This window comes from Anolis carolinensis, chromosome 6 (genome assembly GCF_035594765.1).
Source record: "Anolis carolinensis isolate JA03-04 chromosome 6, rAnoCar3.1.pri, whole genome shotgun sequence".
Classification (NCBI taxonomy): domain Eukaryota; kingdom Metazoa; phylum Chordata; class Lepidosauria; order Squamata; family Dactyloidae; genus Anolis; species Anolis carolinensis.
Window position 1 is genome coordinate 13710444 of NC_085846.1, and position 16114 is coordinate 13726557.

The window sequence follows — 16114 nt, forward strand, 5'->3', positions numbered from 1 at the left end:
CTGACACCCCAAAGACATATCTAAAATCTGCGAACGTGACAGGACCCCGGACATCCTTGATGGGTGTCATTAATTCCTTTAGAAATTGGCTGGGCCAGAATTAATCCGATGTTTCCTGTCCGGTCACCGCATTGTTTCTATAGCTCCCGCCTCCTCCTCTCTGATTGGCCCGAGGGGGGACAAAAAACGGCTCCCCATTGGGCCAGCAGGGCAAGGCGGGAAACGAAAGCCCGCCTCGTTCAACCTCTCAGCCTATCCGCGATCAGATGGGCAGGGAAGCGGGGCGGGAAATTCAAAGGGCTGTCAGACCGAAACATTGTATAAATATGACTTTATTTGAAACATATGTTACGCTAGTAGATTGAATGATCGCTATTAGCGTCCTTTTCAGCTGAAATTGCTAAATAAAAACTCCTTGGCGGATTTTCCTTCAACTTGGCGGACCTTCTTCATTTCAGGCTTCAGGTTGTATTGCGGCTTATATTCTTCTTTTGGCTTCGCCAAGGTCCGTTCCCTCAGGACCGGGTCGGCTCCCTCCTTAAGGGGCCCGATCCCCCAAACGCGGTCGATAACACTATTCCATCTAATTTCCTTTATATAAGACACGACTTTACGCATGGACCTTTTATATTATATATCATTGGGATAGAAAGGTTATCAGTTCCCTAATGATGGACTGCGAGTCCCATTAGCTATAACAACTGACCATTGTGGTTGACCTTGATGGGTACTTGAGTCCACTAACATTTGGAAGATCACAGGTTGTGTACCTTGAATATTGCAGCTTAAGCGGCTGAGTGGGAAAAGGAAAGGGCCTGAGGCTGTTAGGAATGGTGGGAGTTGAAGTCCAAATCACCTGAAGGACCCAAGTTCGCCCATGCCTATGTTACACTATAATTGGCCGTCTACAGCAGCATGAGGAAAAATGAGGAAGTACTCCATCAAGGATTCGGTGTCACAAGTGGATGGTGAAGCGACAGCTCCCCCTGTGGCCGGAATCGAGCATACCCTCATGAAGCCGGAAGCTGGAAAATGTTAAATTTCCTCTGTGTCTGTCTATACAGTAGAGTCTCACTTATCCAACACTCGCTTATCCAACGTTCTGGATTATCCAACGCATTTTTGTAGTCAGTTTTCAATACACCATGATATTTTGGTGCTAAATTCGTAAATACAGTAATTACTACGTAGCATTACTGCGTACTGAACTACTTTTTCTGTCAAATTTGTTGTATAACTCTACTGTATATGTCATATGTCTAATGGCATTGAATGTTTGCTGTGTACAGTAGAGTCTCACTTATCCAACATAAACGGGCCGGCAGAACGTTGGATAAGCGAATATGTTAGATAATAAGGAGAGATTAAGGAGAAGCATATTAAACACCAAATTAGGCTATGATTTTACAAATTAAGCACCAAAACATCATGTTATACAACAAATTTGACAGAAAAAGTAGTTCAATACGCAGTAATGCTACGTAGTAATTACTGTATTTACGAATTTAGCACCAAAATATCACGATGTATTGAAAACATTGACTACAAAAATGCATTGGATAATCCAGAACGTTGGATAAGCGAGCGTTGGATAAGTGAGACTCTACTGTATATGTACATTGTGATCCGCCCTGAGTCCCCTTTGGGGTAAGAAGGGTGGAATATAAATACTGTAAATAAATACATAATAATACATTAACTACATTGAACTGGATTATATGGTGGTATAGAATCATATAATACTGGTCAAGCAGTTAATCTGCAGTCTGAAACTGGATTTTATGGCAGTGTAGATTCAGCCTCAGAAAGACAATTTAAGTAACCAAAGAAAAGTCAGGCAAAGTGGATGAAGGTGAACACAGCAAATGTTAAGAGTCCCAAGTGGGAACCAGTTTCAGCGCCTCAGTCCCTGCAATGCTCAAAATTTGGAGTCAATGAAAATGTTTATTTGAAGAGACAGAGTTTTTTTAACTTGGAGGGAAAAGACCTCATAAGTTGGATCCCCCTCCCATAGTGAAATATACTCAAAAGTCTATTTTGTAGGTTTAGTTTTGTGTGTCTTCTGCAGCAAAACATGGCTCTGGGGAAACATAAAAAAGCATGATGTTCAAAGAGCACTAAATTGAAGATGGGTGTTACACATACACACACAAATGGGAGCACCTGGTATTTATACAAGTTAAACTCTTAGACCCCAAAGTAACAATTTCCCCGAAACTCACAACCGCCGTTGCCATTTTCATTCGGTGACACACGTTCTACCCAAAACAAGAGGGTAGTCCCACTCCATAAATTAATCTGACTCATCCATACATCTATTCATTGACTGCGAGATGAATAACTTGGTTCCAGGCCAGCATATTTGAGAAGGGGGGGGGACACCTAATCCCTTTGCCTTTTCTATCTCATAATTATCTACAAAACTGGCTAAGAAAACAAGCATTTTGCAAGCTTGAAACTGAGCCAAACACCAGATTTTATATGCGGATAGTATGTCCGCAAAAGCTGAATTCAAAGGAAACTTGCCAATGGGTTATAAAAGGCAATAAATAATGTTTAAGCCATTGGAGATTTCAGCTGCGGTTGCAGAAATAGGGGGAATATTCAGCATTCAGGAGACAGGTCTGAGCAATTAATGGGGATGTTCAACGTTAATGTGCAGAAATTTAAAAAAAAATTAGACAACTCCTCTTTGCCACAAACACACATTATAAGGTCACATATTAAAGCAGAAATATTTGTCTTAATGGACTGTTGACTGCCAACAAAGATGGTAATGATGGTGATGTGACTGATGTTGAAGAATAGAACGAATATACTGTACCCATTATCTGGCTGTGGATGATGGTAAAAACATGAATTACCACCCTATTAAAGCCTGCCCCACTGCAACCATAGCTATGTGTTGTCGAAGGCTTTCATGGCCAGAATCACTGGGTTGCTGTGAGTTTTCCGGGCTGTATGGCCATGTTCCAGAAGCATTCTCTCCTGACGTTTCAACAGGAAGGAGGAAACCATGAAAATGAACAAAATCTGGCTACCAGTATTTAAAAAAAACTCTAAAATTAGCACATTAAATAAAGAACAACTCAGAAAACAGAGGAATTCCAGAAAAGAAACAATCAGGGCCAGCTAATAACCTCCCAACAGGAGCCTCCGGTGGCCTAGGGGATAAAAGCCTTGTGACTTGAAGGTTGGGTTGCTGACCTGAAGGCTGCCAGGTTCGAATCCCACCCGGGGAGAGCGCAGATGAGCTCCCTCTATCAGCTCCAGCTCCATGCGGGGACATGAGAGAAGCCTCCCCTAAGGATGGTAAAACATCAAAACATCTGGGCGTCCCCTGGGCAATGTCCCTGCAGACGGCCAATTCTCTCACTCCAGAAGCAACTCAGGTTGCTCCTGACACGAAAAAAAACCTCCCAACAAAGGATTCCCTCAGGCAGGAAGCAACAAGGCTTTGAAGCTGCAAGGCAATTTAATGCTAATCAAGCTGGTCAACTGCAACATTCACACTTGCCTCCAAAAAACTTGGACATTCCACAGATATATAAACCCCACTTGCCTAATTTCCAACAGATCTCACAACCTCTGAGGATGCCTGCCATATATGTGGATGAAACGTCAGGAGAGAATGCTTCTGAAACATGGCCATACAGCCCGGAAAACTCACAGCAATCCAGTGATTCTGGCCATGAAAGCCTTCGACAACACAAAGTTAATAAAATTTACTTTTAAAAAATGATAACTTCCTGCAGTTCTTGGAATGGTATGAGGTTGTTGTGATCCAAACAAGAAACAGTTCCCGACTCTGCAGTACACTTAAAAGGTTGATATTTTTAAAAACGCAACCATCATTTGTGATTATTATGCACCTTCATCAGCAGTCATATCCATGCAAGCTAGTTGGGATGCTCTTTAGCTTTGCTTTATATGCCAATTACACCCACAACCATGGGCTCAGGCTGTTGTCAGACTTGCTCTGATTATGTCTTGTAAATCTGAAGACACTCAGAAACTTCAGAAACTAGCACCGAATGCAGCCTGCTTTATTGAAGCAAGCAAACTGATATCCTCCTGTGTCACCTGCCAAAGGCATCCATTCCAGCTGCTTTTGGGGCCAAATGGTGGCTTTCATCCTTCAAGCCGCGACCCACCAGAGTCCTAATTATCTCAGAAAACATCTGATGCTGCTGCATGAACTTTCTCCACCAATAAGGTCTTCTGATGAAGAAGCCCTACTCCAATTCCCATCCTATGGAGCTGCCAGCACAGAACAAGGACACACTACTTTTAAGGACTACAAATCCCCAAATCCCCCACCAACCCGCACATTTTGATAACAGGATTCCAAACAAGCAACTCCAGGTAATAATTACTTTTGTTAAAAGCAATGAGGTAATAGTCAATTTTGAACTGCTGGTGCTCACCTAGTGAGGCATAAAGAACACTGTACAGTGCATCTACATGCTAAAGTTGGCACAGTTTGATTCCAGTTTAGTTGCCATGGCTCAGGAGCTGGAGTTTTACAAGGCTTTTAGCCTTCTCTGACAAATAGGGATGTTGCCTCAGCCAACTACAATTCCCATGATTCCCATAGCATCAAGCCATTGCAATTAAAGGTTTTAAAGGTAGGTTTTCCCCTGACATTAAGTCCAGTCGTGTCCAACTCTGGGGGTTAATGCTCATCTCAATTTCTAAACCAAAGAGCCGGTGTTGTCCATGGACACCTCCTAGGTCATGTAGCCGGGATGACTGCATGGAGCACCGTTACCTTTCCGCCGAAGCTCACTTCACTTCCCGGATTCGAACCGCCAACCTTTCGGTCAGCAAACCCAGCAGCTCAGCAGTTTACCCCACTGCACCACTGGGAGCTCCTAATAAATTAAACTGGTGTCAAACTGTACTCAAACAGTGTAAATGCACCCTGAGGCTGGATTTACACTGCCATATGAAATCCAAATCATCTGCTTTGAACATGTGGTAGACTCGTATAATCCAGTTCAAAGCAGATAATGTGGATTATCCACTTTGATCACCTGGATTATAGGGCAGTATAGATCCAGCCCGAGTTCAAAAATTAAAGCAGGATCTCAATTTATCTCAGGTGGATTTCATCTTCACCCGGTCTTCTGATCAGCAAAGAAGTATTTATTGCTCACTCAAGATCAACCAAATTCCAAAACATTCTGCATAAAAACTGAGTCAGCTTATGAAAAACAGCCTTTTATGGGAAAATGGTTTCTTCAAGGACAGAAGCCAAGCTCAGACACAAAACAGAAGTCTCAATGGAGAAGGGAGAGGGATGATATCACAATCCTATCTAATTAAAAAGTCCAGGAGCTTCAACCCGGGTTGTTCCTAGTTCCACCGATGTAGGAGAGGGTCTTTTCCCAAAGAGCATCATCGGAAACATGTAAATGTGAGTAGATTAATAAGTACCACTCCAGCTGGAAGGTAACAGCACTCCATGTAGTCATGCCGGCCACATGACCTTGGAGGTGTCTATGGACAACGCCGGCTCTTCGGCTTAGAAATTGAGATGAGCATCAAGAGTCAGACACGACTAGACTTGTCTTTGTTCTATGTTTGTCTTGTCTTTGTTCTATGTCAATTTATGGTGAATGTTTGCCTTATATGTGTAATGTGATCTGCCCTGAGTCCCCTTCGGGGTGAGAAGGGCGGAATATAAATACTGTAAATAATAATAATAATCTCAGCCGGCATTTGGAAACAATAGACATTGACAAAATCACAATCTGCCAACTGCAAAAGGCCACCCTACTGGGATCTGCATGCATCATCCGAAAATACATCACACAGTCCTAGACACTTGGGAAGTGTTCAACTTGAGATTTTGTGATATGAAACCCAGCATATCTATCTTGTTTGCTGTGTCATAATAATAATAATAATAATAATAATAATAATAATAATAATAATAATAATAATAATAATAGATTTAACATCAGGGGAAAACTTTTATCTTTACCTATCAATGGTCTGGAACTCATTCATAGGCTCCATCTACACTGTAGAATTAATATAGTTTGACCCCATGGTTCAATGGTATGGAATTATGGTTCTTGTAGTTTTTGCAAGGTCTTTCGCCTTTTCTGCCAAGGTAGGCTGGTGCCTTACCAAATGACAACTTCTACGATTCCATAGTATTGAGCCATGGCAGTTAAAGTGGTATCAAACTGCATTAATTACAGTGTAGAGTATTTTTCCTAGCTCCCTTCCACACAGCCATATAACCCAGAATATCAAGGCTGAAAATATTGGAGAATCTAAAGCCCTTTCTGGTGTGAATCCAGCAGCACAGCCAGAAATGGAGCAGCAGCATTGACACAGAGAACTAAAAAAAAAAGCAGGTTCCCTCCCATTGATAACAGTAGGACGCAACTATCTACAGTTACACCATCTGGTGTAGTCCGGATGCTGGTTTGTAGGCATGTCCAGGATCTGTAGTCTTTCCGGACAGACCCATTCAAGTTTCCATACAGGCTAGTGCAGGCATGGGCCAACTTGGGCCCTCGAGGTGTTTTGGACTCCAACTCCCACCATTCCTAACAGCCTCAGGCCCCTTCCTTTTCCCCCTCGGCCGCTTAAGCGGCCGAGGGGGAAAAGGAAGGGGCCTGAGGCTGTTAGGAATGGTGGGAGTTGGAGTCCAAAACACCTCGAGGACCCAAATTGGCCCATACCTGATCTAAATGCATAGCTTGTGTGGGTGGAACCACCAACTCTTCGCACTTCTGTTTTACTGTTGATGCAGAGATATTTTTTTAAAAACGGCAGCTGTTTTGCCGTATTGATAAATGATGGTGTCCAAATGCTACCAATTAGTTTTTTTTAAAAGCAAAATTCCTAGCATCCCGTGGTTAGTTGAAACTCTGCCATGCCAAGTGCTGCAGTACTTCTAGCTACGCAACATTAAAACAGACCCAACGGCCCAATTCCCGTTGGTGCATCACTGCACCGGCAGGGTGTTTTCGGAAGGAGGCAAAAAAGCAATAAATATATAGTGCTTCCTTCCTGTTAAACAATGCTGGGAGCGCTAAGACTTACAGGAGGGGCAACTCACATTATTATTTTATGTATTACTAGCTTTGGGACCCGTCTATGCCCAGGTGATTTGAAAGAAGGCATTGTTTGTTTTGGGAAGTTTGGCAGTATCAGTTTGGTAATTTTTAACGCTATTTCTCAACTATATTTGGCTATTTGTAACGCTAATAATCTCAGTCTTTCCTTTTGTTTGTTATGAATGCTCCCATTAGAAAATGCATAAGGATGTGGGTGAACCGCAATTCCCAAAATCGTGGGTCAATCTCCCACATGTCACACTCAAGTGGGTGAGTCTCCCCACAAACCCCTGCAGTATGTTTTGTTGTTCCTTGGGTTTCTGTGTAGTTTGGCCCTGATTCATAATCGGTGGGCTTCAGGATTCAGGGTGAACTACAACTCCCACATGGGTGGGTCAGTTCCCCAACTCCCTCCATTGTGTTATGTTGGTCTTGGGGGGTTTGTGTGCCAAGTTTGGTTCAGGTCCATCGTTTGTGGGGTTCCGAGTACTCTTAGACTGCAGGGGAACTATACATCCCAGTCCCTAGTAAAGTTAAAGGTTTTCCCCTGACGTTAAGTCTAGTCATGTCCAACTCTGGGGGTTGGTGCTCATCTCCATTTCTAAGAGCAGGTGTTCTCCATAGACACCTCCAAGGTCATGTGGCCAGAGTGGTACCTATTGATCTACTCACATTTGATTGTTTTTAAACTGCTAGGTTGGCAGAAACTGGAGCTAACAGTTGGAGCTCACCCCACTCCCTGGATTCAAACCAATGACCTTTCCGTCAGCAAGTTCAGCAGCTCAGTGGTTTAATCTGCTGTGCCACCGGAGGCTCTTCTCAGTCCCTACAATTCCTAAAAATTCTCCCCAAACCTCTCTTCTCTAGTATGTTCAGGTGCTGTGTGCCACAGAAAATAATACAAAAGGATTAAGGGAGAGGCAGTGGGCGGGGTCATGCAAATTCAACACTAATGGAGAGAGAAAGAAACCCTGGGATGTGGCGCTCACTATAACCTGCAATGTCTTTAGCGGGAGAGCTTTGGTGACTCCTCAGCACTGTGGGTTAAAGGTGTTTGTGGAGGCTGGAGGCTGTCTGTGTAAGTGGACACCCCTGCCACATACATACATATGGATTTTCACTTTTATTATGTCTATAGATAGAAGATGTGTATAAATAGATTTATTAAATTTCTATCTTTTTCCCAGCATGGGACCTGGGGTCATTTCACCAACACTGGCTTAAAATATGTCATGCAATAAACATTTATCACCTGGAAATGACAAAGAGAATTCACACCTGAGTTCAGGGAAAGAGCCTGAAGAAGATTACTATGTTAGAGGACTTATTGGCGGTTTATATTTAGATACCTGCACATCCTCCATCTATATAGGGATAGACATCATACAGAATAGTCTATATTCCAACGGGAAAACGAAGTGCAAAAACTGTATTGCGGGGAATGAGTGAAGCAGAACGGTTAAAGCTATATGGAATAATCTCATACTCCTTGTTCCTCCCAAGATGAACTTAAAATGTTGATGACATTATTTGCTTGGCTTTGGTCTGGATTATCATGACATAGGGTGCATCTACACAAGGCTTGGACAAACGGGCCCTCCAGGTGTTTTGGACTCCAACTCCCACCATTCCTAACAGCCTCAGGCCCTTTCTTTTTCCCCCTCAGCCGCTTAAGAATAAAATTGTTGTTGTTGTTGTTGTTGTTGTTGTTGTTGTTGTTCTTGTTGTTATAAATACTGTAATTACTACATAACGTCACTGTGTATTAAACTGATTTTTCCGTAGATTTGTTGTAAAACATGATGTTTTGGTGCTTAATTTGTAAAATCATGACATCATTTGATGTTTAATAGGCTTTTCCTTAATCCCTCCTTATTATCCAACATTTTTGCTTATCCAGCGTTCTGCCAGCCTGTTTATGTTGGATAAGCAAGACTCTACTGTACATGACACGCACCACCAGCAGGTAAAAATGCAACAAAGTAAAACCCAATATACACAGTAACATGGTAAAACAGTAAAATAGTAACAATAACATAAATAAAACATAATATAAAACAAAACAGGAATTAAATGAAAGCGAACTGGGCCAAGGTGCAAGGAGTGAAAATGCTGGTTCGCCACACTGAACAGCTTGGGAAACCCTAGCCTATATCACCAGTTAACTCTCTCCAGCTTAAATGCACTTTTTCCAAAAGAGCCGTCTGTATGCACCATTGGGTGTGATGTCTTCTTGCACAAAGTGGGTAACATTTAAATCTGACAGCAGGACAGTCTGTATGACAATGCCCACAAAGAGAATCCAAAACGAGACAGCTATGTTGAACTATGATTCCTAGCAGTTTCCCTCTCCATCCATTGTACTTCGGATTACAACTGGGATCGCTCACAACTATGAAACGATGTTCAGGAGCTACAACAAGAGAGCAGCGACCGAAAGGGGATTAAATTATTCTGCAGAGGCATTAAGCAGGCTGGATGCCCATCCCTTAAGAGAGCCAGCGCATCTCTACATAAAACCTGGCTACTTCCATCCTCTGAAGGTGTTTGTTTATTCATGACCTCTCCCTCGGTGCACTTGTCTTTGCCTTTAAAAGGCAGAATGGGCTTTTTAAAATGCAGCCACAAATGAGAGAGCGCACACAGGCTGCAGCCAACACACTCCTGCTTTCACGCTGCCGTGCCGTGTGACTGACACCCAGACCCCAACATTGCAAAGTCGGCTGGCACAAGGATGTCAGAACAGATTCTCTGACTGACACAACCATTCAAAACCCATCAAGCCTCATAGTCAAGGAACGCACCTACACAAAAACAAATATAGGTTAGATTGACGGGCCGACTGTCTTCCAGGTAGCGCTATTGACACACAGGGAGCGTTAACTGACAACCCAGTACATTATCTAATATTAATTCATCAGGCGCACAGACGAGACCGACACGTGGCCTGAGCATCATTTCTTTTGTGTTTCAAACAGACACGTAATGTGTTCCTCAAATCAGCACACTTCGTGATCATGCACCACGATGAGGCTGAGTCAAGCAACAAATCTGTGGCCATCAAGCTTAAATCTTGGACTGACACTTCCAGTTATATCTGACCAATTGGTTGCAGTGGCTGACATTCCCACACAGTCCCAGCACCGTTATTCACTCTGCTTCTGACAACCAACAGCTTGACTCAAGCGGGTGACCTGCATGGCTGATTCCCCTGGCTGTTGAACACATGCGCCACTGATGTAATGCTTGGAGAGAGAGGTTGGCACAAACACGGCCCCTCTCTCAGCTCTCGGGTTCTTGCTCATTCACTCCCCTGCACCCAAAAAAAGAGGAAAAACAACACATGTGCTTGATATGCCCTTCCCTCGATGATGATGATTCAGGCTCCCCATCCTTGAAGGCGATTTGGATGTGATATCCTTTACCAATCTCTATAGCCATCCATGCGTGCTCCCTATAAAGATATTTCTGCCAGAAAAACATTGCTTACCTCAAGAGAGAATCAAAGAGTTGGAAGGCCATCTAATCCAAATCCCAGCCTTGGAGAAATACACAACCGAAGCTCTCCTGTGGGATGGCCATCTAACCTCTGTTCTTAAAAGCTGCTGGGCTCTTGCCAAGTAATTCAAATAAACCAAGGGGGAATTGTGCTGTTGAAGGCTTTCATGGCCGTAATCACTGAATTGCTGTGAGTTTTCCAGGCTGTATGGCCATGTCCCAGAAGCATTCTCTCCTGACGTTTCACACACATCTATGGCAAGGATCCTCAGAGTTTGCAAGGTCTGTTGGAAACTAGGCAAGTGGGGTTTATATATCTGTGGAAGGTCCAGGGTGGGAGAAAGAACTCTGGTCTGTTGGAGGCAACTCTGAATGTTGCAATTGGCCACTTTGATTAGCACTGAAAGGCCTTGCAGCTTCAAAGCCTGGCTGCTTCCTGCATTCTTGTTCACAAAGAATGCAATCCTATACAATACAGAGGGGGAATTGTGGTGGATTCATAAATCAATAGGTTGCTGCTTGTGGGTTTAAAATGTCCAAAACTGGCATTGAAAAATCATAAACAGCCGAGAAGCCAGACTAGATATGTCAAACAGCTACTGGAAAACAGCAAGGTGTGGGTTGACGCTGGTGGAGGATCTCTGAGAAAAGGCACAGTAACTAACACATTTTAGTACTATGCAGAAGGAAGCACAGTAAACCCCCTTTTTAATATTTTACTGTGAAAACCTCATGATGAAACAATCCAAAATGAAACAAATTATAGTGCCAGAAGATGAGACTCCATGTGTCAGAAGGCATTAGTTGAACTACTAGGATACAGCAGAGGACAATGCAACTGGACTCAAGCCAAAAGGATGTTCAGCTGTTGACAGAGATTATAGGTAAGTCTGAAGCTGGAGAACACATGTTATAGGAACATAAAATGTGGGAAGCAGGAATCCAGGAAAGTTGGACATAGTAAAACAAGGAATGGAACTTATAAACATTACAATACTTGGGGCAAGACAGCTCAATCCAGGGAAGTCATGCTACCCTTCTATTCTGCCTTGGTCAGACCACACCTGCAATACTGTGTCCAATTCTGGGCACTGTAATTCTGGGCACAAGCTGGAATGTGTCCAGGGGAGGATGACTAAAATGATCAAGGGTCTGGAGAACAAGCCCTATGAGGAGCGACTTAAAGAGCTGGGCATGTTTAGCCTGTAGAAGAGAAGGGTGAGAGGAGATATGATGAGGGCCATGTATAAATGTGTGAGGAAAGTCATAGGAAGGAGGGAGCAAGCTTGTTTTCTGATGCCCTGGAGACTAGGATGCAGGACAATGTTTTCAAACTACAGAAAAGGAGATTCCACCTGAACATGAGGAAGAACTTCCTCACTGTAAGAGCTGTTCAGCATTGGAACTCTCTGCACCAGGAATGTGCTGGAGACTCCTCCTTTGGAGGATTTTAAACAGAGGTTGGATGACCATCTGTTGGGGCTGCTTTGAATGCGATTTTCCTGCTTCTTGGCAGAACGGGGTTGCACTGGATGGCCCACAAAGTCTCTTCCGATTCTATAATTCTATGATTCTAAACTGGACAGGAATTCGACGTTTTGAGCCAGATAATGACACAGTGAATTAAAACATGGGCCGGTGAAGAGAGATGTAGCAAAAGCAGTCAAGGAATAGAATGCAAAGCCTGGCTGAATCGTATTAATGAGACTTTAGGGAAAGCACATCAATATAACCATCATTCAAGTTATGATCCGACCAGAAGAAGAAGAAATTTTAAGATCCTGCACTGGAGCGTAGGAGAAATTGGTCACACGCAAAGACAGGGCTTTTTATTAACCGTGGATGATGGAGATGCAAAAGGAAGAAACTGAGCAAATCAAAGGCCAACAACTTGGGCCCTCGAGGTGTTTTGGACTCCAACTCCCACCATTCCTAACAGCCTCAGGCCCCTTCCTTTTCCCCCTCGGCCGCTTAAGCGGCCGAGGGGGAAAAGGAAAGGGCCTGAGGCTGTTAGGAATGGTGGGAGTTGGAGTCCAAAACACCTCGAGGGCCCAAGTTGGCCCATGCCTGCAATAAAGGCCTGAACTCTTCCTCAAAGCCAAGATGACTAAACTCTTGTGCTTTGGATTTATCATGAGGACAATGGACTCACTTGGAAAGACAACAATGCTTGGCAAAGTGGAAGGCATCAAGAAAATAAAACTGTAACTGGATCGACTCAATACAGGAAACCGTCGCCCTGATTCTTCAAGACTTGAGAAATTAATGATAGGATGGGTTGCTGTGATTTTTCTGGACTGTATGGCCATGTTCCAGAAGCATTCTCTCCTGACGTTTCGCTCACATCTATGGCAGGCATCCTCAGAGATTTGTTGTAAACTAAGCAAGTGGGGTTTTACATATCTGTGGAATGTCCAGGGTGAGAGAAAGAACTCTTGTCTATTTCAGGTTGCAATTGATCACCTTGATTAGCACTGAACAGCCTAGCTTCAAAGCTTGGTTGCTTCCTGCCAGGGAAATCCTTTGTTGGGAGGTGATTAGCTGGCCCTGATTGTTTCTTGTCTGGAATTCCCCTGCTTTTGAGTGTTGTTCTAGCTTCCAACAGACCTCACAACCTCTGAGTATGCTTGTCATAGATGTGGGTGAAACGTCAGGAGAAAATGCTTCTGGAACATGGCTATACAGCCTGGAAAACTCATAGCAACCCAATCATTTCGGCCATGAAAGCCTTTGACAATACAATGACAGGATGACTTATAGATCTTTCATTCTTATGGTTGTATTCAATTTGACTTGGCAGCACAAAGCAGTGATCAAAATCCTGTTAGTGATACATGCATAATGTATGCATATGTAAGTATAGTAGAGTTGCTGTTGTTTTTTTGTTGACAATGTGCCATGGCCATATGGAGGTGTACATGTGGGACCGTTGGGCATTCAGTAGCACATTAAAGTACACAGAGTGTGGATACACATTCCCTCTATTGCCTTTGTGCCTTGTGTATTGCAATTACCTAATTAATTCTTCGCCGTGTATCTGAATCATTGATCCACATATTTTGTGCTACTTTGGTATGCAGTCTAGACGTTGCATTACACAGAACTCTGCCAGTGGAAACTGGTGCTATGTAGAAGAGATGGAGGTTCTTGGCCAGTGTGGATGGGGAGCTGAAACCTATTTATCACTGCTTCTGAATGCTGCCAGGAGAGGTAATTTCCCCCTTTTTGCCCATAAATAGAACAGTCCGTAGAGTCCAAAGGACACCCTCCACCTGTTATATAGTTTTACTAGAAGTAATCCCCATAGAATTAATTTGGACATACTCCCAAATGAGTTTTTTGTGTGTGTCAGGAGTGACTTGAGAAACTGCAAGTCGCTTCTGGTGTGAGAGAATTGGCCGTCTGCAAGGGCGTTGACCAAGGGACGCCTGGATGTTTGATGTTTTACCATCCTGTGGAAGGTTTCTCTCATGTCCCTGCATTGAGAGCTGGAGCTGACAGATGGGAGCTCTCCCTGCTCCCAGATTCGAACCGTCGAACTTTTCATCAGCACCACCGGGAGCTCCTCTCAAATAAGTGTGAACGCAGGATTTCTATCTAATCAATGCTAATTTGAGGGAAGAGCTGGAAGGAACTACAAAGTCCTTATTACTTAACCTCCTGCCATGCAGGAATAGACAGAAAAAGCATTCATGAAAGATGCCCATCCAACCTCCGGCTTCCAGACCTTTGATCATAGTAGTCAGCTTTCTATATTTTTATATTTTTCTTGAAGAGCAATGCTTAGAAAGCAGACTAGAGTGGCACCAATACTTCCCCTGATGTGGACACGATACTTCTATTGATGCTGCCCAGAATTGCTTTGGCCTTTTGAGCTGCTGCATCACACTTGACTCGTGTTTTACTTGTACAGTACTAAGGCCTCTATATCCTTTTAACGTATATGAGAAAATCATTTCATTTGGAATCTGTCTAAAGGAGGATGAATGATGACTCTTCTTGCATGGGAGCAGCTATATCAGGTATGGGCAAACTTCGGCCCTCCAGGTGTTTTGGACTTCAACTCCCACCATTCCTGGCCTCAGGACCCTTCCTTTCCCCCCTCAGCCGCTTAAGCGGCTGAGGGGGGAAAGGAAGGGTCCTGAGGCCAGGAATGGTGGGAGTTGAAGTCCAAAATACTTGGAGGGCTGAAGTTTGCCCATGCTTGTTTTCTGCTGCCCTGGAGACTAGGACGCAGAACAATGGCTTCAAACTATAGGAAAGGAGATTCCACCTGAACCATAGGAAGAACTTCCTAACTGTGGGAGCTGTTCAGCAGTGGAACTCTCTGCCCTGGAGTGTGGTGGGCTCTCCTTCTTTGAAGGCTTTTAAGCAGAGGCTGGATGGCCATCTGTGGGGGGTGCTTCTTGGACTGGATGGCCCACGAGGTCTCTTCCAACTCAAGGATTTTATGATTCTAAGCCTGAAACAGACAAGCCCGGCGGCGGCAGGAGTAGCCTCAGCCTCACTCCTTCTCCCTCTTCCCGCAAGACAAGCCCGACAGGCATCCCGGAGAAAGGGAAAGGCGAGGCGTCTTCCGCTCTCCTCCGGGACCTGAGGCGGCCGCTTCACTCTGCCTTCTTGACCCCACCCATCTCACACTCCCGAGTGGGTCGCGCCCCTTCCCTCCCTCCCTCCCTCATCTCTGGCTTTCCTCCCTTACCTGTCTGTTTCCCTTCAACGCCCCTTGAGCCTCCTCCTCTTCTTCCTCTGTCCCCACGCCCTTCGAGTTTTCCTCAATCCCACCAGGGTCTCGTCTCCCTTCCTCACCCTCTCTGGGGTCCCCTATCCTCCCCCTCCCTCCTCGGAGTCCCTTCCCTCCCATCTCTTCCCCGGAACACACACACCTCCCTCTCGACACGAGTGGGACTGACTTCTCCGAGAGAGAGGGAGGAGAAGGTGCGCCCCACCTGCCTCGGATGAAGTCGGGGAACCCCCAGCCCCCCCCCCCCCTCTCGCTTCCCACTCGTGTCTGGGAGCCACGGCGGGGTTGACTGCTTGGTTCCTCCACGCCCCTTCCCTTGGCCCTTCGCCCGTCTCCGTGCCTGCAGCCTCCCACCCACTCGGCCACCCACCCGCGAACCCTCCGACCCATTTTCCTCCTCCCGCACCCACGCAGGCGGGGCCGCCCCTTCCCTTCTCTCTGAAACACTGAATACACCCCTTTCCTCCCTCCCTATCTCCTCTTACCCTCCCTGCCCACTCCCCCTCATTTTCTCCCCAATTTGTTGCGCGTTTACCCCCACCCCCACCCAAAAAAAAACACACCGTCCGGAATAGCACAAACCAACCCACCCAAGGACTTCACCTCCCCTTCGCCTTTCCCTCCAACAATGCCCCCAACCCAACCCACCCACCGCTTTATCAGCAACCTCCCCACTCCCCCTCGGCGCACACACACTCTTCTCCATCCCGATCTGAATTCGCTCCCCTTTGGCGTTCACACACACACACGGTCCCCTCGGCCTCCCCCGCCCGCTTGCCGCAGTTCTCCTTCG

At 44.9% G+C, this 16114-nt stretch overlaps 1 protein-coding gene across 4 annotated transcripts in view; it reads right to left on the reverse strand.

Moving 5' to 3' along the window:
* The window catches only part of prrt2 (proline rich transmembrane protein 2), a 29432-nt gene that overhangs the window by 12880 nt on the left and 438 nt on the right, over nucleotides 1-16114 (reverse strand). Inside the window, exon 1 of one of the 4 annotated variants that reach the window (XM_062957137.1) lies at nucleotides 15280-15456. The exons of the other annotated variants lie outside the window; for them this stretch is intronic. Within the exon in view, the coding sequence (XP_062813207.1) occupies nucleotides 15280-15441 (162 nt within the window). The 5' untranslated portion in view covers nucleotides 15442-15456. Of the gene's footprint in view, nucleotides 1-15279; nucleotides 15457-16114 lie in introns of those variants that run through there. 4 annotated transcript variants of the gene reach the window in all.